The 26,552-nt window shown below is 38.2% G+C and overlaps 1 protein-coding gene across 5 annotated transcripts; it reads left to right on the top strand.

Annotated features, from left to right (window-relative positions):
* trpm6 (transient receptor potential cation channel, subfamily M, member 6) lies at nucleotides 1-22,641 on the top strand. 5 transcript variants are annotated; one of them, XM_016541611.1, is made up of 41 exons: nucleotides 1-118; nucleotides 613-630; nucleotides 1,385-1,464; nucleotides 1,601-1,639; nucleotides 2,310-2,496; nucleotides 2,622-2,835; nucleotides 4,620-4,744; nucleotides 5,153-5,324; nucleotides 5,670-5,844; nucleotides 5,948-6,071; nucleotides 7,203-7,275; nucleotides 7,349-7,449; nucleotides 7,531-7,665; nucleotides 7,760-7,813; nucleotides 8,192-8,332; nucleotides 8,410-8,526; nucleotides 8,625-8,872; nucleotides 9,069-9,297; nucleotides 11,591-11,746; nucleotides 11,988-12,089; nucleotides 12,201-12,329; nucleotides 13,365-13,613; nucleotides 13,778-13,952; nucleotides 14,383-14,497; nucleotides 14,725-14,915; nucleotides 15,665-15,797; nucleotides 16,003-16,928; nucleotides 17,009-17,085; nucleotides 17,165-17,237; nucleotides 18,567-18,614; nucleotides 19,533-19,576; nucleotides 19,665-19,729; nucleotides 19,819-19,841; nucleotides 19,948-19,998; nucleotides 20,091-20,156; nucleotides 20,236-20,537; nucleotides 21,048-21,130; nucleotides 21,226-21,431; nucleotides 21,516-21,567; nucleotides 21,684-21,793; nucleotides 22,461-22,641. In XM_016541611.1, exons 2-41 carry the CDS (start codon nucleotides 628-630, stop codon nucleotides 22,526-22,528), a joined length of 5,661 nt encoding a protein of 1,886 aa, XP_016397097.1. In that variant the 5' UTR covers nucleotides 1-118; nucleotides 613-627; the 3' UTR covers nucleotides 22,529-22,641. The 5 variants fall into 5 exon arrangements, with proteins under 5 accessions (XP_016397097.1, XP_016397102.1, XP_016397098.1 ...); XM_016541612.1 differs by lacking the exon at nucleotides 1-118 and adding an exon at nucleotides 464-492; XM_016541616.1 differs by lacking the exon at nucleotides 17,165-17,237 and having other exon boundaries at nucleotides 605-630; nucleotides 18,494-18,614.
* Nucleotides 22,642-26,552: the final 3,911 nt, after the last annotated feature.

Genomic DNA, 26,552 nt, shown 5'->3' with positions numbered 1-26,552 from the left:
GTAAAGACCACCCACTTCCTAGCTGATCGCATCTCTTCTATTATGCGCGCTTAATGCAGGAATAAGAATCCGCTGATTTTTTGGAAAACATGACTGGGGAAACAACGCTATTACACAGGTAATTAAACAGCTATGCAGAGCATTAGCGTATGTTATCTACCGTTAATAGTTACCTTGTTGTATGAAACGAAAAGTTGTATCCCAGAGGGCTTTACTCCAAGGCATGTTAAAACTTGTGTTTGAGTTATCTCTTTCCCCATTCCACACAGGACTGTTGTTTTGCATGCGTAGTTACAGCAGTTTGCGACCTCTTCTCGTTTAAATGCATTTATGTATTTCTGAACAGATTGGACTCTTCAGGTTGTACAGTAAGTGAAAGTACTGTATGTTTCAGTCTCTGTTTTGGGCGAGGACGCCCTCCACCCTTTCAATTGTTTCTTCGGCTAGATGGCGGTATTTTAAGTTAGGAATTTTGTTTCCCATCTGTGTCTGGTAATTTCACCTAATAATTCCCGGAAAAGGATGTATAGACGTAATTTTCCACCTCACACTAATGCATTGTTTTTTGTTTTGTTTTGTTTTTATTCATGACTGACTCACTCAGCTCTGAAGGAGATTTGAGGAGAAATGGTATGTTGCAACACACACACACACACACAATATAAGAGTTTATGTAGGCTATATCTAAAAATAACAAAATAATATAATGCCAAATTTACACTGCAAAGGTGGCACAGAGGCGCTTCTGAAGTGGCTTCTATTTTAGATGTCTTTACATAGATTGTTTAATGCCTCTCAGAGGTGTCATAAATGCATTTACACAGCTATTATAACTGTATACTTTGATATATAGGGGCTAAAGTGGGTCAGTGCAGGCATAACTTAATCTGGTTTTTATGCAGAATTTTGAACGGGCACAGAGCAGCCTTAACTCAGATGTGTAAAAGTGCCTTAAGAGAGTTTATGTATATCTGTATTACTTTATGACCACATCTGTTATTTTAGCATTATTTATATACTATTATCATATTTTTAAATATTCTGAATTAATTTCATTTTCATTTTAATTTAAGTTTTAGAAATGTTGTTATGTGTTTTTGTCTTTTTTATTATTATTTTTTAAATCATTCTATTTACCATTTCAGTTTTTAATAATTTTAATATTTCAGATTCAACTTATTTTATTTCAGTTAGTTGCCAATGCAACATTTCTTATTTTTATGTAATATTTTCATGTTACTTTATTTCAGCTTTATTTCAATGAACAAAAACGACTTTTAGTTTTAGTTAACAATAACAACAATGCTTCTAATGTAGTGGTTATCGCGGCTCATATTAGTAGGCCTACAGTATAACAAACCTTATACAGCTGTTTTCCCTTCAGTCTAGACGCAGTTGGATCCAGGCCACTTTTTACAAGAGAGAATGTGTCAAATTTCTGCCAGCCTCACGTGATCATCACAGGTGTGCTTAATAATCTTGGTCATCATATCAGCATATTATCTTTTAGCAATGATAATGTGAGTTTATCAGGAACTGTTGAGGTTACTCATTTTGTCTTAAAAGACCCATATGAATTGCAGCTTTTGCTGTTTTGCAGATGTTATCCAGTGTGTCAAGTGTGCCAAAGCTTAGTAAGGTATTATTTTTTGATCATCAGTACATTCATCCTCTATTTGTTTTTTTGTTTTTTTTAATGTAAAGCTTACAGTCATGGACATTTTAAAACTGTGGTATTCAAGTCTGGAAAATTCTTGGTAGAATCAAGTTGAAGAATCAAGAGAGAATGTTGCTCTTTGTGAGTGTGATCTCTATAAAATAATTTTTAATTCCTTATTGAGTAATCACGACTGGAAAAGTCATGGAAGTTCACTGTTCAAAAGCTGTGGGAAACGTGAAAATCTGAAAAGTTTCAGCAGTCTTGAAGTGGTGTCCTTTAAATGGAAGCCCATTTCCACCACAGAATAAAAAATAAGGTTAGAAAGTTTATATCTCATAATTCTGACCATTTTCTTGCAATTCTGAGAAAAGTAGTCAGATTTGTGAAATAAAAAGTTGGTTACCTTTTTTTATTCCATGGTGAAAAAAAAATTGCGAGATGTAAACTCAAAGTTCTGAGGAAAAAAGACAGAATTGCAAGATTTGCATCATTCTGACTTTTTTTTTCTCAGAATTGCGAGAAACAGAGTCTGAATTGTAACATAAAATGTCACAATTTTTTTTTTGTATTACATGGTGGAAATGAGATTCCATACCTTTATGTCTCTTCTTTTCTCATTCAGCTTTGCTCATGTCATCTCTTTCCTCAGATGTTGTTGTGGGAGGCTGATCGCGGAACATGTGGCTCCTTACTCTGGCTTGCTGGGACATGGCCCTGGTCCTGACTCTACTGATGAGGAGGAGTGGTCAGTGCTGCGACATACCAGCGTCAGCCCCACTGATGCTTTTGGATCGCTGGACTTCCAGGCCAGCACAAAGCGCACATGTCGTGCCAAGGTTGGTGCATACAAGGAGAAATAACTTGCATGCAAACTTCCTTGCAGATGTGTTTATGCCTAACAGTGCATTTATAAAATAGAATTGTGCATAGTTCATACAGTAAAGTGCTATTTTCTCTACAGTATGTGCGTCTTTCCAGTGACACTCCTCCAGAGCTCCTGGTCCAACTGATGCTGAGAGAATGGCACATGGAGATGCCAAAGTTGGTGATCTCTGTGCATGGAGGGACAGAGAGCTTTCCTCTGTCTCCACGGGTGTACCAGGCTTTCAGCACAGGACTCGTCACAGCTGCAGAGAGCACTGGAGCATGGATACTGACTGATGGGATTAATACGGGTTTGTGCTTGTGTTGTCCTGTTTTTGCTATCACACTGTTTTGTAGTGAAGCACAGTACATATAACGTCTTTCATATTGAAGAAAGTTTATATATATTCATTATGACCTTATCACTGTTATTTTAGTATTTTTTATACGCTGTTGTAGTATTTGTTAATAGTTTAAATCGGCTTTTATTTTTATATTTTACATTTTGATATTTTTAAGTTTTATTTATTATTTTTTTTTAATTATTTTTTTTCTAAAAAATATATCTATATTGCAGGTTTTAAATGTTGTTTTTGTATTTTTGGTACTTTAAAATTAAATGGATTGATCTCACTTAGTTGCCAAGTATTTCTTATTTCAGCTAAGTATCTTAAAACGGACATCGGATGCCCATTTTTCACAAGTTGGTATGATTCTTTAGGGCCTTCATGAAATGTCTGCAACATACTTTGGTTAAAATTCCTCATTGGTCGTGTAAAACAGCACTGTTTTTACCTTGTCAAAAACAGCTCTGTTCACAGCAACCTGTTTCGGTGCATGTCTCTTTAAATGCTAATGAACTCTATTCACCCCGCCCCTCTCTTCTGTGGAAGAGAAAAGGCGATTTGCAAATAATCATAAAAATATAAAGTGTGGGACTTACTTCTTCTGGAGGTGCAGCTGGATCACGAACAGAGGGTACTGATCCATCCTTGCGTTTAAATTTTTTAGCAAAACCTGCCTTGAATTTTCCCTATTCATAAATCAGTCTAGAGTAAAATGATACTCTTAACACTTAACAAGCCTAAACAGACAGTGAATGAGAGAGAGATCGACTGAGCGCATGCGATTACTTGCGTCTGTCCTCCAGGCCGAGTCATATATATTTGTGAAAATAGGTTGTCATGTCTAAGGAAAGCGAAATCTCTGTCTTAGCATCGACGCATAGCTGGTCAGCTGAGCCTTCTAAAGTGGCGCTCAAAGTTAAAATGATTTCAACAGCGTGTTTCATTATGTCTCTTTGAATGAATGAATCAGCGTTTTTGAACGTGTAGTTGAATGACAGTCCCTTTCCACCACCTTGTGGCGCAACACTGTAACTGCACTGACTGACAGCCCGTCTAGAACGCGCGCAGGTGGAAATATCAATAGAAAGTCTCTTGTCCAGTCAGATTAGAAGATCATATTACAACTAGGCTAACTGTTATACATATAGGCTAACGATAGCCTAGCGAGCTTATTGTCAGGTTTATGTTCTGTTATGTGGACCGTTATTTTGTCATTCTCTTCTGTTTACTTCACTTCCTGTTTCAACGCTATTTGGTTTCGGTTTCATTGTCTTCTGAATATGACCTCGTTAGTTATATTGTAACACATACACACACAAATGATATATATGTCTATGTATGGCGATAATACCTTGCTATTGAGCCACTCAAAATTACCGCAAGGGAAATTCCCTCACCGCACAGCCCTATACGGGACAGTCAGTGAGCGGTCGTGGGTGGTGCCTGAGCAATATGACGTCATATTGCTCAGAAAATCAAAACGGCTTGATGATTGAGACTAAGATTTTTGGGGATTAAAAAAATGTGTATTTTTATCGTTGTAGGGTGGTTGTGTCCACACACTGCTAAGACACATTTTTATGCAAACACCATGTAAAAGGGAATTTTGCATCCCCTTTAAGTTTAAGCTTTTCATCTTATATTTATATTTTATTTTATTTCAGCTTTGTATTTCAATTACCAAAAACAATTTTTAATAGTTGTAGTTAGCAATAATAACACTGGTCCTTATTTCTCTTTGCATCCAGGTGTGTCTAAGTATGTTGGTGATGCTGTAAAAGTGTATGGGTCACATGACCACAGGAAGAGGAATGTTGTAGGGATCCCACCCTGGGGGATTATTGAGAATAACAGTGACCTTATTGGCCGTGATGTGAGTTTGAAAATTCTACACTATATTATTGAATTATATTGCAGTGTACAGTGGGATCTGAGGTCAGGATTCAAAATCAAAATAATTTAAACCTGGAGGTAAACAATAGTTTAGGATTTTGAAAAATGTAAAACAATGTTATGATATAAAACAATGTTATGATATAAAACAAATAATACATTTAAGATTTTGCATTTCCAAGTCACTAATAAGTAAATTTGTGACATTGATCATGAAAAAAATTGATAAAATAAAATAGCACCTTACAATGTCATTTTTGTTTATTTTTATTTTCTTATTTATTCATTATTTTCTATTTTTGTTCTGATTTATTTTATGTATCATGTTATATATTTTCTGTATTTTGTTTTGGTTCAGCTATACTGATGTTGGAGTTTATTGTCCTAGGTTTTGAGGCACTACCAGGCTCTGGGTAATCCTCTGAGTAAACGTGCCAGTCTGAACGGCATGCATTCACACTTCCTGTTAGTTGATGATGGGACCATGGGTAAATCAGGTTGTCAAATAGACCTGAGGAAAAGGCTAGAAAGGCATATACACTTTCAGAAGATCCACCCTAGTAAGTGTTTTCTGCTTGTGTCTACTCTATCAGATGTCTATTGAGTTAAATGGTATGTGCATGTATGATGTATATATGTGTGTGTGTGTGTGTGTATTGATTTCGTAAACGTGCCAGTCTGAACGGCATGCATTCACACTTCCTGTTAGTTGATGATGGGACCATGGGTAAATCAGGTTGTCAAATAGACCTGAGGAAAAGGCTAGAAAGGCATATACACTTTCAGAAGATCCACCGTAGTAAGTGTTTTCTGCTTGTGTCTACTCTATCAGATGTCTATTGAGTTAAATGGTATGTGCATGTGTGATGTATATATGTGTGTGTGTGTGTGTGTATTGATTTCAGGGCTGCCTGAGCATGTGCCTTTAGTGTGTGTTGTAGTAGAAGGGGGTCCTGCCATCCTCTCAGTGGTGCTGGAGTATGTGCGCAGAAGTTCTCCTGTGCCTGTGCTGGTGTTTGAGGGAACAGGAAGAGCTGCAGACCTGCTGGCTTTAATACACAAACAAACAGCTGTAGACAGGCATGTCTCACATAAATGTGGATGAATTTAAATAATGTTTGGGTTCTGTTATATTGAATATTTTGACCTGTTTCTGTGTATGTCTCATATATATTTGTCATAGAAAGTTGGATTTGGATATTAAGGAGGATGTCCTACTGAGGATTCAGGAAATGTTTGGAGTGGAAAGACAAGAGGCCTCTGAACTTCTCAACATACTCATGGAATGCATGGAACATAGAGAGCTTGTAAGTTAAATAACCTTATTTTACATCTCGTTGGAATACTTGGCCCTGATTGGTCAATTATGACAAAGTTTTGCATAATGGCTGCTAAACAGTGTCATTGACCAGTTTGAAACTGTGCTAGTTTCATGTCTCTTGTATCACTCTGCAAACACTCTCTTAATTTAATTTCATTTAATTTCATTTTTTTAGTGCCTAGCCATGTACTACCCATATCTGGGTCCCAATCACTCTGTCAGTGTTTATTTACTTATGACTGGCTGTACATTTTCTGTATAGATGATGATGAATGTCTTGATCTCTTTAAATATGTGCTCACCAGGGTTATTATAGTTAACTAAAACAAAAAGTGAAACTAAAATTAAACCATTAAAAGACATTTCCGCTGTCGTGGTTTCAGGAGACACCGATCAGTTTGCAGATTCTAATCGTCAGTTCAGGAAATACCATTCAGTCCTAACTTAATCTTGAATTCCTCACTCATCAGCAAAGTTCTTGTCCTCTAAGCTGTGAAGCTAGTGCTACATATTCAAATCCCCTTCTGCATTTCTCTGGCTGTTTCCTGTTCTTCTATCTTCTTCCTCTCTCCTCCTACTTGGCGGTAAACACTGGTTGTTTAGTGTGATAAGATGCCTGCTGTGTATCGGTCTCTGTCACTACGCCGATAGCTCTCATGCTAAGCCTCCATCAAAAGGAATGTTGTAGTTTACCACACCCATCCCACATCTCTGAGCTTCTAAATTGAGAGAGAACAGAATAATTGGAATGATGGCATGAAACATATTTCCATATTAATCGAGTAGAAGGGATTAATTTGGTCCCCAAGCGCACAGATTCTTTGATTGGGTATGAATCACTCATGTGAAGACGAAATGCCAAAGGCATGTTAAGAGAAGAACATCTCCTCTGGGTGTCTTATAGAGTTACATGCATTTATATATTGGCATGGGAGGCTGGTGGTTTCATACTAATACCAAACAAAATAACTGCTGGCTAGATTGAACATGACACAAAAGCAGTGCCACTAGTTTACAAATCTGTTTTAATGCTGGCCATCTGTGTTGGTTAAAATTAGTTTTTCTTTATGGACTGATTTTTTTAATGAGTTCAAACTTAGACAATTTTTCATTTTAGATCACTATTTTTGACTCTGAATCTGAGGACCTTCAAGAGGCAGATGCTGCGATCCTGATTACATCACTGAGAGGTATGTAATATTGTTATCATATTAATTAAATGTGGGATTAATGTGGTTGTTCACCCGAAAAATGAAAATACAGGTACCAGAGCTTCCCCTGAGGAGCAGCTAAATATCACGTTGGCCTGGGACAGAGCTGATGTAGCAAAGGACAACATTCTGGTGTACGGACAACAGTGGCAGGTACAGTTGTGATTTTACAGCCAGGATTAAGGTATTTATGAGTTTGAACAGATGTGTATAATCCAGTGCTGGGTTTGGTAGGTGGGATCTCTGGAGCAGACCATTTTGGATGCATTGTTAATGGATCGTGTCAGTTTTGTGAAGCTGCTGATTGAGAATGGCATGACCATGAGCCGCTTCTTGACCATTTCTCGTCTGGAACAGCTCTACAACATAGTAATGCCCATTTACCACTTGCATGAAGCTTTTGTCTCTGATATAAGCGGATATCTCTGATCCTTCTTATGATAAGTACATCTGTATTTTCTAGCATAAAGGCTCCTCAGATCATTTCCTTCGACACATCATTGAGGATGCCAGACAGGTTAGTATAAAGTACAACCTTGAAGTTATTTCTGTTCTTCATTGTGTGGGAGTCAACAGGGAGTCAGACAATTATTGTTTGAATTTGTGGAAAAAGTAACATAATTTACTAACTTAATTAACTAAGCACCAAATCAGCATATTAGAATGATTTCTAAAGGATCACATGACACTGAAGAATAGAGTAATTCTCACAGAAATAAATTGCATTTTAAATAATATATTCTGTATATATAAAAACAGTCATTTTTAATTGTAATAATGTTACAAGTTTACTGTATTTTACAAAGTTATTTTTCGATTCACCAAGGGGTACAATCCACTAAGGGGTCCTTGACCTGAAAAAGTGTTTCCATAAGCATTTTCTGTGTTTTTGTAGACTCGTCTGCCTGCTGTTTATAGGATATCTTTAATCGACATTGGAATGGTGATTGAATACCTGATTGGTGGAGCTTATCGAAGCACATATACACGCAAGAGCTTCAGAGCCATGTACAGTTGCTTCCATAACCCAGCTAAGGTTTGCTTTCTTTCTGATTCATTGGGATAATTATTTTAAATTAATTTTAAATTCAATTGTTTTTTTTATTTGGATAGGAGGGTGGTAAGGAGACTTCCAGCCCTTTCAGCAAGGCCAGGAAAGCAGCTCTAACTCCAGAGACCTCCCCATCTCGCTCCCATTTCCACAGAACTGCTCGGCCGTACAGACAGCAGGTTCTTTCAACATCCCTATTCTGTTCACAGTCATAAGTTTACAAATACATTCACAATCATTCCATTTATTAAAAACACCCAGAATTGTGTCTTTGCAGGAGGGTGCGGTAGCGCCTCAGGACGTGAAGTCAACCCCTAGCCCCGAGTTTGTATGCACTTTTAACGACCTGTTTGTGTGGGCAGTGCTCAAGCATCGGCAAGAGATGGCGATGTTCCTGTGGCAGCATGGAGAGCAGGCTATGGCCAGGGTGGTTGTGGCCTGCAAGCTTTACCGTGCTATGGCAGTGGAAGCCAAGGAGAGCAATATGGGTGACAGCATGGCCGAGGAGCTGAAGAAGAACTCTCTGTCAGTTTGCGTTTTTCCTCATTCTACAGCTTGTAATACAAACTTCATGTGCTAAATATCGCTTAATGGAGATTACACTGGATTAGAAGTAACCGAATCTCAAAAGATTAAGATATGTTTAAAGATTTTGAGTTTGAAACTTGTCTACTGACAAAAAAAAAGAAAACAATGCAATGTGATCGTATTGATCTTTTAGAGAGTTTGGACAGTTGGCTGTGGATCTCTTGGATCAGGCTTTCAGAAAGAACGAGCGCATGGCGATGAAGCTGCTGACCTGGGAGATGAAGGACTGGAGTAATTTCACTTGTCTGCAAATGGCCGTCTCCTCAAGGCTCAGGCCCTTTGTGGCTCACAACTGCACTCAGATGCTCCTCACAGACCTGTGGATGGGCCGGCTCAACATGAGTAAGAACTCCTGGTTCAAGGTGTGTTGAATTGAGATGCTTGATGATTGTGTTTAAAAAGTGTAACTTACTTACATGGATCATCTTCTGCAGCATAGCATAGATGAACTAATACAAAGTTCTGTCATGAAACTCTAGATCAGGGCTATTCAATTGGCGGCCCGCAGGCCCAATCCGGCCCGCCAATCATCTTCATCCGGCCCGAGGGAAGAGTACGCGCAGGTCGCACATACGCCTTGAATTGTTTTTGCACTAATTAATTTGTCCACAAGGTGGCATCACTGGCCCAGGCCATGGTTTTACAGCCAAAAAAGAAAAGGAAGAGACGCAACAACAACAATCTACCGGAGACCGCAACATCAATAGACGGCAGTGTTGACAAGCGCTTGTGTGACAGGGTTATGAGATATCCTCAACTCTAGTTTAAACGAGTTTCAAGACAGTGTTATCGGTCATAACTTCTGGCGAGAAATAGCGCAGACACTGAACGAAGATGATTATCAGATGGAGTACAGTTTGAAAGGCTGCACGTTCGGCTGTACGCACATGATGAGCAGCTTCAGACAGCGCGCCAGTAGCTCTTCAACCGACAAAAACACACAATTATGCCAAAACTATAAAATACAATTTATAGTTTGTGAAGATTGATTTAAGTTCACTTAAATTAAATGTTATATTTTTCAGAGCCTACTAAATGTTAAAAATAATGTCTTTCAATTATACTTTAATGTTGAATGGCTATAATTAATGGCTAAAATTGAGGTGAAATGCATTTAATAGAGACATCAGTAGCAGTATTGGTATCAAAAATACTGGCCTTTGTTAATAATAGGCTACTTAGTAAAGAGATGCCATTAAACATATTTAAAATATACTACCTTTAGTTTCTACATTAATTTGGAGGTTCAATGTGAAATTGTGACAACATATTAATATGCAATTAATCATGATTAATTACAGAAAAAAAAACATTTAAACGACTGACAGACAGCACTAATTTTTTTTATAGATGTTGATGTTGGTCATATTAGTTGATATTATATGCATTTAAATTTAATTTCTAATTTTATAGGCCCCCCAGAAAGAGATCGGGACGGCCCCCCTCCCCCTTGGCTCCCTTCAAATTTTCAATTCAATAATCCGGCCCTCAAACGAAACTAATTGAATAGCCCTGCTCTAGATGGTGCAGGCCAATAGGTTCTAACTCAGTCTGACATAATGACATCATTATTCACGTGGCGCAGCTGATTCGTTCTTTTTGTATCAGCAGCCAATGAGCTTGCTGCTCAAACATTCAAATACTCGGCTAGTGCTTGCTGTAGCAGTTGCAGAACCTTCCACCTTCCCCAGCTCCACCTGTACAGATCTGCTACGGGGTGATTTCATGTATGTTTTATATGGAGTTGTCTCATATATAATTAATTAATAATAATAATTTATGCATTTAGCAGACGCTTTTATCCAAAGCTACTTACAATACATTCAGGCGATACATTTTGTATTGTATACAATTATATACTGCTAACGCAATGCTCTACCACTGAGCCACAGGTACACTGATATATGTCATGTGTGCAGCAGCAGTATTTCTTACATGCTCACAGAATCATTTCATGGATGTACTGGCAGTAGCAAGTCTCGGTACTTGCTCTGCAGCAGCAGCAGCAGCGTAGCAGATTTATTCCGCCAAGACCAAACACATTGACATTGCCATGTATATTACCATGCTAAACGCTCCAAGAGTTGTCATAGCAGTGATTTGAGCAACTCTTTTGAATAACAAATTTTTCATTTGTTGTCATCCTCTGATTTACAAAGCTGCAGAAAGGGTAATTATCTGTTGAATTTGGTTGCTTTTAGTATGTGGTGTATTATTTAATTATATGCATTGCCATTTTGTAAACTACATTACATGCTTGTTTGATCAGGAATGTAGTAATATTTCTAAAATATCAATGCATAAATTACTTGCAAGCTGTTATTAGCACAAGTACTCCAGACATGTTGGACTGTGGTGCTTACAGGGAAAATGCAGGTTTAAGTCTAACCTGCGACATGTTTCGCTCCCATCCTCCTCTTTCACTGCAGAAATTCCTTGTGATTCTCTGCTGTAATTACACAGCAAAGAGGCAAAACGGAAGTGACACAAATATCTTACATTTCAAACATATTTGTGAAGCCGACAGCCATGTGTCAAAAATTTTATTCTTTTCATTTTCTTTCTCTTGACATTTAACATTTAACAGCATATTTGTGACCCAGATCTGTGTTATTTTTAATGGCTTTTGTCCAAAACCACATCCTTTCTCCCCAGATTATTGCCAGTATCCTGATGCCTGTGGCCATTCAGATGCTAGAGTTTAAGAGTCAGGCAGAGATGTCCCATGTTCCTCAGCTCCAGGAAGCCTTGCAGTTTGGGTGGGACCCAGGGAACCCTGGGTCATCAGAGCAAGAAGGGGCAACAAATGCAGTAAGGAATGTAGACAGACACTACACACTGTAACAAACATTCACGGTCCTGCTAACACACTACAAACCAATTATGCTTTTGTAGCATGTTAGCCCGTTAAACTAGTGATGCTTCTGAAAAATGAAGTTGTGACATCTCTACTTTCAGTTAGAAACACTGCTGCCAACCTATAAAACGCTACACACTCTTTGACTTCTTATGGCACAGTGTGTAATTTACATTGACAGTGGTCTTTTTCTAGATTCAGGGTGATGAGGAGAGAGGGAGCAGATGTCTTTGTCCCTGGACCAGAAAGGTGTATGACTTCTATACTGCTCCGGTGGTCAAATTCTGGTTTCACACAGTAGGTTTCCCCTAAATTCCACCTCCACCTTACTTCATTCTTTCACACCCTCTCGCTCCGGCTGTCTTCTTTTCAACCTTCCATCTCTGAAGATTTGATTTGTCCACACAGATGGCGTTTTTGGGTTTCCTCATGATGTTCTCTTATACTGTGCTGGTGAGGCTGGATGAGAAACCCAACATTCAGGAGTGCTTGGTCATAACTTACATCCTGACCATGGCAGCAGAGAAAGCCCGAGAGGTAAATGTGGTCTTAAAATCACAGCCCTCTCCAGCAGTTAAAAGAAATATACAGCATGAAATCATCAATGTCTGCTTTTGCCTGTGAATGGTTGGCTCAGTGCCCTTTGCAGCTGTTCAGGGCAATTAAAGAATAAAGGATGTCTTTGAAAAGTCTTATCTTTACTCAGCTGGATTCCAAAGGTCTTCAGTAAGGTGTTATCTCTTTCTGATTAGGCTGTTCTCAAGCTTGACCCTGAGAATGCCACTGTCTGACTCCCCCATCCTCTGTTATCTATGAACCCAGCAGGAGTGCATTTGTGGGAGTTATTAACAGAGTTCTTCCATTGACTATATGTTTGAGTGATTGTTTATTGTATTTTGGTTAGAAAAATTCTCTGAATAACAGTAGAAAATGATTTCTAGAAAAACTAAGTACAACAATTAAAACAAAAAGCCTTTTTGTCCTCTCCTTTAAATCAGCAACAAAATATTGCTAATATGTAAAAGCAATCTAATGCATAAGTGACTACATATAACTCGTAATGATTCTAGACATTAAATAACAAAAGACATTTGTTTATTTATTTAGATAGATAGATAGATATTTGGAGTTCCTTTATAACATAATTTTCTTATAATATTGCTGTAAATTACAAGCCAAATATTTCAGTATACATTCTTTCAATATTTTCCACATACAGTGGGGTTGTGTATTATTTTATTTGCATATAAAGTTTTGTACGTCAGATATTCTGTCCATTACCTATCTCTAATTTAGTCAGGTTTTACCAAGTGACAGATGAATTTGTGCCACAGTACTGTACTTTTTGATTTCATGTATGATGATTAGTTACATTTTAATATTTGCATTTAGCATTTTTTTCTCTGCTTTTCATGACCCTTTTAGTACAAGCCTACTACTTAATTCTGGTTCACAACCCACTAGTTGAGAGCCACCGATTGACATATTAAGTATATTGTGTTGAGTTATTGTTATGTTTTTGTATTTGTTATATTATTGTTATTGTTGCTGTTATGATAATGTGTTTTCTAGGTGTGGGTTTTGGAGCCCAGGAAGTTCACTAAGAAGCTGAAGGTGTGGTTCAGTGAGTACTGGAATATCAATGACTTCATGGGCATCCTCCTGTTCTTGGTCGGGGTCTCCCTCCGGTGGCATCAAGAAACACGCTTAGCCAGTCACATTGTCTACTCTTTGGATTTCATCTTCTGGTCTGTCAGGCTTCTGGACCTTTTTGCTGTCAATCAGCATGCAGGACCCTACCTGACCATGATCACCAAAATGGTGTGAAATTTAAATGTATCACTAAATAAATACAGTATACATGCAACATTTGCTTTGTTTTTTGTAAACTCAGTTATTTTATAATACTGTGATACATTTTACAATAACAAATAATATAATTTAAAATTATATTAAAATTAAATTATTTTGTCTTTCTTGCACAGATGAGCAACATGTTCTATATCGTAGTCATTATGGCGATTGTGCTGGTCAGTTTTGGCACGTCCAGGAAGTCTATCCTATCCCCTAATGAGGATCCGTCCTGGAGTCTGCTCAGAGATGTAGTTTTTCAGCCCTACTGGATGATCTTTGGGGAGGTGTATGCTGGAGAGATTGATGGTGAGTCTGGTGAGGTTCAGTCTGGTCAGTTCATGTGATTTGAATAAACCTTTTCCCATAGCTTCTAATGTTTGGTTGTGTGACGAGCAGTGGGCAGCCATTTTTTTTTGCTGCGGCGCCCGGGGAGCAGTTGGGGGTTCGGTGCCTTGCTCAAGGGCACCTCAGTCATGGTATTGAAGGTGGGAGAGAGCGCTGTACATTCACTCCCCCCACCTACAATCCCTGCCGGTACGAGACTCGAACCCGCAACCTTGGGGTTACGAGTCCGACTCTCTAACCATTGGGCCACGACTTCCCAGGTTATGGTTGTGGTTATGGTTCACTCTTTATGTCATGAATATGATCTACTCTATTATTACTAATATCTATTAACATTTGTAAGATATTTTATGTTATATTCTATTGTGATCATCCCTTTTTGTTTTGACAGCCTGTAGTAATCCTGAAACCTGTGTCCCTGGAGCATTTCTCACCCCCTTCCTGCAGGCCGTCTACCTTTTTGTTCAGTACATTATCATGGTCAATGTACTCATTGCATTCTTCAAGTATGCTCTTCATCTTCATTTTTATGACTTTGCATAAGCATCATTCACTACCACATTTTCATTTGTTTCCTAGTGTGATGGTCATTTGGTCTGTTGAGTTGTTGGACAAATATGCGCCATGACATCCAGAGTGGAAGATTGTTGCAGGAGTCTGTGTTGATATATTGTTGAAGTCTTGGTTGGTTTGTGATGGTTTAACCTACTTTGCCTTATTATTTACTTCACAGCAATGTTTACTTTGACATGAGCTCCATATCCCGTAAGCTGTGGAAATACAACCGCTATCGTTACATCATGACATATCAGGAGAAGCCGTGGCTGCCGCCCCCTCTCATCCTTCTCAGTCACATGACTATGTGTCTCAGCTCAATGTGGCAGAAGCACAGAAAGGCATCCAAACGGGGAAGAACTGGTCTGAGTAAGTGTTTGTTTGTGTGAATTATTTACGAACCATCATAGCCCTCTGTGTTATGTCAACTCACATGTTTTACATAATTGACATGACAGGATTGTTACAATACAAAAAAAAAAAACAGTAGAGGATCCTTTAATTAGAAAAAAAGGTTCTTCAGAAAAATGGTAAGAAGCATCTTTATTTCAAAAGATTGTAAAATTATTAATGTAAATATGAATATGTAGCATTCAGGTATTTTATTCAATTAATAAGTGCTGCAACAGAACAAAGACACAAATAAAGAACATGTATTTTATGTTATCTAACTGCAGTATCAAGTATTCAATAAACATTAAGAAATGGAATATTAAATTATTATACTTTTAAATTAAAATATCAATATTAGTAGCTTAGTATTAGCATGGTATTCTTCGCTGCATGATTATTGTGATCCTGTCAGAGTGACTGAGAAACAGGTCTGTTTACTAGTGGTGTACATGTTTGGTTAGAAATGATTTTTGACACAATTTCTTAATAATTTTTTCACAATTCAGTCCAATTCAATTATTTTGGAATTTGCACTATAGTTGAATATTGACAATATGAGACAACATAATTATGTTTTACATTATTTCACAGTCTCAATTTTTTTTCTTGCATAATTTTTTTATGTACATTTATGACTGATCCAATAAAAAAAGAGCATACTGTTGTTTATGAAAATCATATTTTTATACACAATTTTATCATATTTATTGCTGGTATATGTACAGAATTACTCCTGGCCCCTGATGATCTGAAGAAGTTGCATGAGTTTGAAGAGAAGTGTGTTGCTGGATATTTCAGAGACAAAAAGGAGAGTCAACAAGGCAGTCAAATCAACCGGATTCGCTCTGCAGCTGACAAGTGAGTGCATTTCCCAAACCTCATTTGGATGCAGCAGGAGTACAGAGGAGAACAGTTCTGTTTTTGTTAATCTCAGTTCTGTTTAGTTAATCAGTTGACTGAACTTTGTAAATGAAGATATGCATCTGAATTTCCGTTTAAAATTATTTGGTTTACCTGAAATCAATGGAATGAACTCAAGTTGGTCTTCTGTGTTTGTTTCTAGGGCTGAAGAGATGGCTGGAATATTAGTTGAGGTTGCTGAGAAGGTCAGTATCATCCAGGACAATATGCGCACTTTAGACAGTCACTTGGGTCAGTTGCAGGACTTGTCTGCTTTAGCAGTGGACACTCTAAACTTCCTCTCAGCCACAGACAACCAGCAACAAGAGGTGGCCCGTCTTGGTCAAAGCCAGCCAATTACATGCCGCCATGAACAAGTGTCTCATAGCTGCTGTCTCCACATTGGTGGAAGTGTTGCCCCCAGCCAAGCACTTCCGTCTCCAAAGCACTACTGCAGTATGCCACCTTCCCTACTCAGAGGCTTGGGGCCTGGCCGGCAGCGTCCTTCCCTGGAGTTGCCACCAGGGACGTGTGTCAGACCCTTTGAGGTCAGGAGCAAATGCATGTTGGCAAGCCCAGAGGAGGAAGATGGTAGTTTTAGGTGGCCACTACAGCATGGCGATTCAAGAGAAGGTATATGCCATCTCTCTTTACCTCACCTATGCACTGGATGGAGGGACAAGGGAATGTATGGATCTGGGGAACAGTCACGTGTCAGTTCTCCCACCATGCCTCTGATGAGAGACTTCCAGCTTCAACCCAGCCATGAGGAGTCTACAGAGGAAGAGGATGATGAGGATGACTTGCATGCAATGTCCAGATCCTCCAGCCATATGTTCCTACTTACAGATTCCCACAGTGATGGAGATCAAGCAGTGGGGATCAGAAACCCGGCATTCTCCAGGCTTGATGATGCTGGACACTTCACAAGACCTCAAGGACTTTTAGGCAGGAAATGGGCCTTTGATCTGGAGCAGAGCCGCTCACTCTCAGCCAGTGTGGAGACTATGGCCATGCCTGATGCGTCGACATCGGAGCTTGGCAAACAGACACATTTGATGCCTCCCCACCACAGCCATGATCAGAGAGGTATCATGGATGCAAATCATAACCACAGATTAAATGGCAATCTTAGTTTGTGTTTAATCTGTTAATTTATGTGACCATAGGGTTATCTAAGATCTTTAAGAGACAAAGATCATTTGGGAAAAAGTCCATAAAGACCAGAGCAGGAACCCCTGAGAATGTAAGACAACTTACTGTTTAATTTCAAGCAGCCAGATCTAGTGACAGACATATCGTTAAGTAATGTCTCTGTCTCTTAGGTAAAACTAGATGAAACACGGGGATGTATGCATGAGTTTGACCCACGCAGAAAAATGAAGAGGAAAGTAAAAGGCCTGTATATGCATCTGAATTTCCGTTTAAAATTATTTGGTTTACCTGAAATCAATGGAATGAACTCAAGTTGGTCTTCTGTGTTTGTTTCTAGGGCTGAAGAGATGGCTGGAATATTAGTTGAGGTTGCTGAGAAGGTCAGTATCATCCAGGACAATATGCGCACTTTAGACAGTCACTTGGGTCAGTTGCAGGACTTGTCTGCTTTAGCAGTGGACACTCTAAACTTCCTCTCAGCCACAGACAACCAGCAACAAGAGGTGGCCCGTCTTGGTCAAAGCCAGCCAATTACATGCCGCCATGAACAAGTGTCTCATAGCTGCTGTCTCCACATTGGTGGAAGTGTTGCCCCCAGCCAAGCACTTCCGTCTCCAAAGCACTACTGCAGTATGCCACCTTCCCTACTCAGAGGCTTGGGGCCTGGCCGGCAGCGTCCTTCCCTGGAGTTGCCACCAGGGACGTGTGTCAGACCCTTTGAGGTCAGGAGCAAATGCATGTTGGCAAGCCCAGAGGAGGAAGATGGTAGTTTTAGGTGGCCACTACAGCATGGCGATTCAAGAGAAGGTATATGCCATCTCTCTTTACCTCACCTATGCACTGGATGGAGGGACAAGGGAATGTATGGATCTGGGGAACAGTCACGTGTCAGTTCTCCCACCATGCCTCTGATGAGAGACTTCCAGCTTCAACCCAGCCATGAGGAGTCTACAGAGGAAGAGGATGATGAGGATGACTTGCATGCAATGTCCAGATCCTCCAGCCATATGTTCCTACTTACAGATTCCCACAGTGATGGAGATCAAGCAGTGGGGATCAGAAACCCGGCATTCTCCAGGCTTGATGATGCTGGACACTTCACAAGACCTCAAGGACTTTTAGGCAGGAAATGGGCCTTTGATCTGGAGCAGAGCCGCTCACTCTCAGCCAGTGTGGAGACTATGGCCATGCCTGATGCGTCGACATCGGAGCTTGGCAAACAGACACATTTGATGCCTCCCCACCACAGCCATGATCAGAGAGGTATCATGGATGCAAATCATAACCACAGATTAAATGGCAATCTTAGTTTGTGTTTAATCTGTTAATTTATGTGACCATAGGGTTATCTAAGATCTTTAAGAGACAAAGATCATTTGGGAAAAAGTCCATAAAGACCAGAGCAGGAACCCCTGAGAATGTAAGACAACTTACTGTTTAATTTCAAGCAGCCAGATCTAGTGACAGACATATCGTTAAGTAATGTCTCTGTCTCTTAGGTAAAACTAGATGAAACACGGGGATGTATGCATGAGTTTGACCCACGCAGAAAAATGAGGAGGAAAGTAAAAGGCCTGTTTGACCGGAGATTCAGAACCTCAGTCAGTCTAACCCAGCTGAGTATGTTTTAAAAAAAAAAAAAAAACATTTACAATGAATCATTTCTGAATGGTATGAGTCAGGGTTTTTCAAACTTTTTGATGCGCAAGAAGACAAATGTAGGGTTTCTGTGGGTCTCAAGAAGGTCTTAAAATGTCTTAATTCACTCCTTCCACAAATTAAGGCCTAAAAAGGTTTTAAATCAGAGCAGAAAGTCTTAAATTCATAAAGTTATGCCATTGAATGTTGCATGCACTCCAAAAAATGAGTATCTTCCTCATTTTTGTTTTGTTTTCCAATGCAATTATATAAATATCTTTGAATCAAGATGCATTTACTTAAGATGCGAAATGAAACAAGAGTTTAGAAACCGAACAACATTAAGTGAGTTTATGCTTAAAACAAGAACAATTATCTGTCAGTGGGGTATGGAAGCTTGTTTTCCCTTTGAATTAAGTTGATATTTCTGAGCATATTGGCAGATATTTGTTCTTGTTTTAATCATAAACTTGGTCATTATGATCAGTTTCTCATAAAACAAGACTTTTTATGTCATGTCATTTTTCATTTCTAGTAAATGGAGATCTGTTGGAAGTTGTATTTTCAAACTTTGAAATGCTGCTGATACAAGACATTTACATTTAGAGACCATATTGACGTATTGTGGTCTATTCTATTTATTCCTTAAAAATGCCCCTTTCAAGGGCATTATTCTCTCTCTCTCTCTCTCTCTCTCTCTCTCTCTCTCTCTCTCTCTCTCTATATATATATATATATAGTTAAGTATTGTTAAATATTAAGCCATTGAGCAGTCTACTTAGAATTTGTATGTCTAAATTAGTTAGATACATTTCAGTTTATTTCTGGAATTATTACCTGAAATGAAATCACACCAACCTGCAAAATGACACTGGGATCATTTTTCATTTTATTTATTAGATGTTGACCAAGTGGATTTCACAAAATTGGCCCCATCATGGCTGGTAAGGCCCATCATAGTTCACCTATAGTGCTGGTTTCTTTCCTGTCTGTGAGACATTTGATGGGCTGAATGTTATGACCTCTCCTCAGAACACTGTGACCCCTGGGCAGCCACTTCTAAGCAGCTGGGCCAGGTCTATCAGTCAAAGACCCTCGTAAGTTCAGTTTTTGATCTGATGAGACATGTTAATTATTAAGAGCAAATATTTCTAACTGTTCATCTAATTTCTCTACTTCCTATAAGGGTAAGCAGTATGACACAAGAAGGTAAGTTATTTGTACTTTTATTGTAATTCTGTTTATGTTGCAAGTAAATTACATGATTTTGGTGAAGGACATATGTGTTTTGTGCTCTGTCTCTGTCTGATGTTAGTAAAGAGCTCTACATTTAAGCTGACTGAAGATTTAGGCCAGCATTACTCAGGTGAGTAATAATAACTACATACTATCACCTCAAATATTTTGTTTTGTTATTCTGTGGATATGATGGATCTCTTTTGGTGATTTTTCTTTCAGCAATGGAGAGGAACAACCTTATGAGACTGGCTCACTCTATACCATTCACCCCTGTGTCATTATTGGGTAAATAATCAAACCGTGGTTATTTAACCAGCGTTAGCCAGATTCAGTTATTTACATTAATGTCCTCCGCTCTATTCAGGTGGTGTTGAGGTCTGTATTTATACACTTGAGGAGACAGAAGCAGGGTCTTCACTAGGAAATCAGTCCTCTAGCATTTCCACCTGGATTCAGCACGGACGTACAGCTGTTCTTCAGCCATTAGCCCACCAGGAGGTGCTGGATGGGGGTCTGCGCAGGGCCACCAAAGTGGTGTGTACCTGGGCTGAGGGTGATGTGTTGAAGCTGGGATCAGTGTATGTGGTGAAAGCCTTCAGGCAAGAGGTGGTTCGCATCTGGCAGAAAGTGTTCCCAATCAGCACTTCACTTCATCTCTGTCTACGGGTACATTTTTTACACTTTGAAAGAATTATAAGCAGTAGTGTAAATAAACTGTAAATTCTGCAATTGATGCATGTAACTTACACACACACACACACACACACACAAACTACTGGTCAAATATTTGGAATAATTAAGATTTATTTTATTTATTGTTAAAAAACAAAACAAAAAAAACAGTGTCTTGTGCTCACCAAAGCTGCATTTATTTAATCAAAAATAGAGATAAAACCGTAATGTTGTGAAATATTATTACAATTAAAGATTAACTGAAGTAATGGCTGCTAAAAAATTCAGCATCACACAAATTCTGATGGCACATTTTAATTGCAATTACATTTAAAAAAATATTCTAATAGAAAACTGTTCTTTTAAATTGTTATAACATTTATATATATTTTTTAATCAGATTCCAAACTTCAAGAATAATTAATAATAATAATAATAATTAAAAAGTAATTATTATTATTCATCATTATTCTCTCTGCTGACTAATTTCTCTCCAAACTGCAGGAAATCCAACAACAGAGAGCAGCACAGAAACTCATGCAGCGATTCAACCAAATTAAACCCAGCAGTGTGCCTTACAGTCCTAGGTCAGCATTATGAATCCTTTCTGTGTTATTATGATGACAAGAAGTTGATTTTACCATGACTTTGTATACATAAGTCTAAGTATGTGTGTGTGCAGGTTTCTGGATGTCTCCTTGCTGCACTGGCGCTCTGACGGCCAGTGGTTGACTGTTGAGAAGAACATGAGCGGTCATTTCAGGAAATATAACAATAATACTGGAGAGGAGATCTTGCCCTCCTCTGGTCTGGAAGAAGCAATGCTAGCGTTCTCTCACTGGACATACGAGTATACCAACAGGGAACTGCTAGTGTTGGATCTACAAGGTATAAGATAGGCTTACTCTACAAGCCTGTAATTATTATTATTATTGGAAAGTTGATGAATTTAATCTTTATTTTTGGCTGAAGGTGTGGGAGCGGACCTCACAGACCCCTCACTGATCAGAGTTGATGACAAAAGGTAAATAGGTACAACAAATGTGTAGTGTCCTATATGTTTAAATATATTTGCTCAAATTTGTACTTCTCAATGCATTTGTTTACTCTGCTCCTAAGTAAAGTTTTCTCCTGTTGTAGCTCCTCTGGAGAGATGGCGTTTGGACCTGCCAATTTGGGTGATGATGCAATCCAGAGCTTTGTTATCAAGCACACCTGCAACTCCTGCTGCAAGAAGCTCGGTCTCTCAGGTGAGGTAACACTCATGTCACAGGTTGAGGGCTGAACTTTCAATACTCTTTTATTTTTCATTCCCTGCAGTGGCAGTTCTCGCAAATACGTCCACATGGCATACCTCCATGTCTCCAACTTTAGAAGTGATTTGATAGTTCGTTTGAAAAGCGCAAACTTAAAAATGAACAGGAAAAGCCGTCTAATTAAGCCTGAAGGTTTAGAAAAAAATTCTAATGAGGCAGAAATGATTTCATTTCCATGACAGCAAAGGCATGCAGAAGAGGGGCGTGGTTTCCTTTGTGGCATGTGGAGTGTTCTCTTTGATTACATATTTAATAGTTCTTTGTGCGTTAGAGAGTGTTGACTTTGATTAGATATTAATTACTGTCTCATGGAAGACATATGAGATGCTTGTTTTTTGTATCAAGAGGGAGGCTTTGCTTCAGAAGTACAGGGATAAAAAATAAACAAACAAACAAAAACGACTCTGCCACATTTGTTTGATATTTCAAAGGTGCTTTGTTATTTTTTTCCGTCTTCGTCCTCTCCAAGAACCACATCAAATCAAAACAAATTATTAATGTACAATCCACAAATTTAATTTCGGATCTTAAGAAAAGCATCTCTCTGTGATAAATTATGAATATGTATCACAATTGAATATATTGTGTTTGGCTCTTTTAGATATGAGGAGTTGTGGCAGCCAAAGGAAGTCAGTTCCTGCCTTTGATGTGACGAGCAGCACAGTTTAACCTCTGACCTGGAAGTAGACGTTATCATAAGCCACAACTCAGCGGAATCTCATCTTGTTCACATCCTATTTCATTCTCTAATCTCTGTTTGCAGTTTTCACAGACTGAATATATATATACAGTGGTGTGAAAAAGTGTTGGCCCCCTTTTTCCTTTAATAATAAAAACCTTCATTTAAAAACTGCATGTTGTGTTTACTTGTGTTATCTTTGACTAATATTTAAATTTGTTTGATGATCTGAAACATTAAAGTGTGACAAACATGCAAAAAAATAAGAAATCAGGAAGGGGGCCAACACTTTTTCACACCACTGTATATAAAAATTAAAGAGCTGCTCAAGGTGACAAAACATTTACTTTTGCGTTGGTCAAGGCTGATGCGTTTTTGTACAACAGTTAAGGGAAGTCATGTTTCAGTGATCACATTTTTCCATTTCACATTTTTTAAATTCTTTTATTAGTTCATGTCTGTACCTTTTGCAATTTTAGTTTAGTTTAGTTTAATGGTAAACTCCCCATGAGTGCAGTAAACAAAAACAAAAAACTAAACATATTAAAAACAATATGCATGTATTTCAATTGTTTCAATTGTTCAATTCTTCTTACCCCACTGGCAAAAGCCTTATCTCATGCAATTTTGCTTCCAAAGTCAATTTATTTCATAAGATTACTGTATAAGGTAATAAGAATTGTTATTTTTTATTCAAAGTTGATTTTTCCTAACCCTCTGGCAATTTATTATTTAAGCATAAAACAAATTACAATTAGAAACTTTGCAAAGAGCAAATACACTTTTTGATCTATTCTCTTATCTTACACACTTTTGCTTCTAAAATAAATTAATCTTGTTTTTTGAGGAAGTTTCGATATTTTTTCCTTGAACACAAGACGTTAAATTAAATCGAATGAAGACAAGTTTGCATCCATAAAATTTTCTTTCTTTATTTTTTTATCCCACAAAGAAATGTCTACAAAAGCCATAAAATATAGAATTTAACAAAAATCACTTAAGTCCTTCGCTTAGTATATACAACATGGAGGAGACACTTTAAGGTCTCGATTAATCAGTACTTTACATGTCCATTTCACAATGTTTGCACATCAAGCTCAACCCACCCCGACTCATACAAGTACAAGCACACCTATTCAGTCCATCACACAAAGTGCTATAAACCACTTATACACTGTTGTCCAACTCACATACATACACACTCACACTCACACTGTTGGCAAGTTAACAGAACCCCCCCCCTCCATCCGATGCTACATGTGCTTCACTTGTATTGTGGACATGTGCTTAAGTTCTGTCAAATCAGAGCCCGTTCTCCATGAACAACAAGTTGGTTGTCTGAATATTCACACTTGCATCTGAATTCCACTTTTTGATTGCTTCTCAAGTAAACAACTTATACAGTAAAGCATCTACCCCGTATGCCATTCAGCTTCACTTCACACTAGCTATGGCACTTGAAAACAAAATTGTTTACATATTTAGTACATAAAAAGATTCTGCACACTAAGTACAGTCTTAAGGGTTTTGGTAACAGTTGCTACCTTTGTTTTGCTGTTGCTGTTTTTTTCTTCATCCAGGGAGACAAACAAATTCCGATTCATAAATTAACAAAAATATTTAAGAAAAAAATCCTGAAATGTGTAGTATGCATCAGTAGTGTTTGGAACTTCAGTAGAATAGCCATCAGTGGTAACGTAGGTTTACCACTCAAAACCACACACAGACATGTTGTTTCCTTCATTTCAAGCGTAGGACTAGTGTATGCCTAGCTGATATATTCCTACTCGATTAGCGGAATACAGTATAGGAGGCTTTAATCAACAAATTTGTAAGGGCCGAAACATACTTAAAGTACGCATGCGCAGACTAGTCGACGCACTCCAACGTGAGCTCTTGCGTTGGTCTAGCGGCGATAACAAACCTCAAGAGGGCGATAAAGTTACATTCAGATGTCCGTGACATTAAACCAGATGTTATTATTAAGGTAAGTTGTTATAAACAGACGTTAACTAACTGTTGCTCCGAAATAATAGAATTGGACTTCAAAGAAAGAGCAGACCGTAATAGAAAAAAGCGCAGTTGTGCGCAACGATCAGTGAAGTCGAGCTTTCGTCCGCGTTCACGTACTTGCGTAGAGTATGTTTTGACCTTCAATGCCCTTACATTGCTTTATTCCTACACAGTAAGAAATACTTTGTGCTTGTGTCTGTGTGTGCGAACAGAATGAACAGGGTGTGTTGTGTTCCGTCAACACCAACCCAGAAACATTCAGAGTAAAACGAGCCCGAGCCCAACTCCACCCCCCTCCCCATTGCCCACCCTCCATCAGCATCACATAAATCAAAACACAAAAGCCCAAAGGTTTCATTATTATGAACCAGCATGCAAGAGTAACTGAACAACAATAGGCTAATAATAATATAATTATAATAAAATAAAAAATAATCTTAGAATGCAAAGATGACTGTAGTAAATGCTTCCAGTTATTGCTACAGTACCTAACAGTATTGAACTTCTCAAATAGATACAAATTCCTCTCGCCCTCAATTCACAGTCTAATACAAAACAAAAGCCTTCATCATAAGTTTAAAATGATTTCTGACTGAATCCATTTTCTGTAATGAGCATAGAAATAGAGAGCAGCTTAGTTATGCTCTGTATAAATAATCTAACTTACATAGAATCCATTTCATTTCAGGAGATGCTTAATAATTACAACGGTTTAATTTGGAGCACAGGCACCGTTGCTTGTACGCTGCTGCACATTGATATTTACAGAAAGAGAGAGAGCTGTTTGCTGGGACGTGCAACAAGCGATGCAGTGCGGCGAGGCCTGTTTCGCAGTCAAGCTTGTTTCACCTCCCAACAATGGGTATACGCTTTACATACACACAACAAAGCCTTGTCTGGGTAGGTTTTGTATGTGAAGAAACCGCTGTGATTGTATTTTATTCCTAAAAATGTCCATATTTTTAAAAATAGTACTCTCTTTCTATTGAAAACATTAAAAGAGAAGTCCCTGAGATGGGCGGCAAGAAAAATTGCACCCAGAAATGATTGTCTTGAACAGGAAGCTGAAGGAATTGGAAACATTCCCTAAAAAGTTGGGCTGAGAGCATATGGTTCAGTAGGAGGACTTGAACAGGTAGTATGATTGCTTCTCAGCAGACTTCATTTGTGCATGTATTTAATACCAATACCATCTGTAGTTATTAATCCTTCATTGTTACGTGCTTTCAAGTGCATTTCACAATATAAATGCATCAAGACGTACTAAAAATTCACTGATCGGTTAGAATGTCAACTCCTAGCTAGTGTGTTTATTTTTTTCCTTCACAAGAAACTGACATATGGCTTTACATCCTGTGAGTACAGGTCAAGAGAAGGGGAAAAGCGCTCTCAGTATCGCCACCTGGTGGTATGAGATAGTACTTTATAAGATTTACCTTGGATCAAAAGGGTCCAAACCCAAACTGCCCTTGTAGAACTACTAGTTTCCTACAGTGGCTGCATTTTGTTGTTCTATACTGCAATGTGAGTAATCAAAGATGATTGTCATTTACCACTTGCATTAAGATTTTACAAAGTCTTTTAACAGTGGATTTAAGCAAGTTAAGGATGCTCAGCAATTTTGAGTTACAGGAAACTTCTCTGTGGTTGTAAATCTGCTTTGCTAAAATAGTTTCTTAACCAGCTAAATTCCAAGACAATCACCTAATCAGAACTATATTCCTTTTTTATTCCCAAATGTAGCAATTTTGTGTTAACAAAGTAAATAAATAAATAAAATAATAAATACATAAATAAAAGAATGAAAAATAGAAATGTCCGTTTATCCACTATAGCATCTTATTTTATAGAGGAATTCCTATTTGATTGTGATCTTTCAGGATTAGTTCCAAATTATGATTAAAAATTCCAATGGAATTTTGAAAGGATTTTTTAAAATAAGACAATGTTCCAATTGATTTCTTAAATTCCTTGACTGTTTTCTTTGAAAAACATCATTTT

The sequence above is a fragment of the Sinocyclocheilus rhinocerous genome, unplaced genomic scaffold (genome assembly GCF_001515625.1).
Source record: "Sinocyclocheilus rhinocerous isolate Xijiao unplaced genomic scaffold, SAMN03320098_v1.1 scaffold3595, whole genome shotgun sequence".
Taxonomy (NCBI): domain Eukaryota; kingdom Metazoa; phylum Chordata; class Actinopteri; order Cypriniformes; family Cyprinidae; genus Sinocyclocheilus; species Sinocyclocheilus rhinocerous.
Note: the sequence above shows the minus strand (reverse complement) of the source record. Positions and strands in the feature narration are given on the sequence as shown.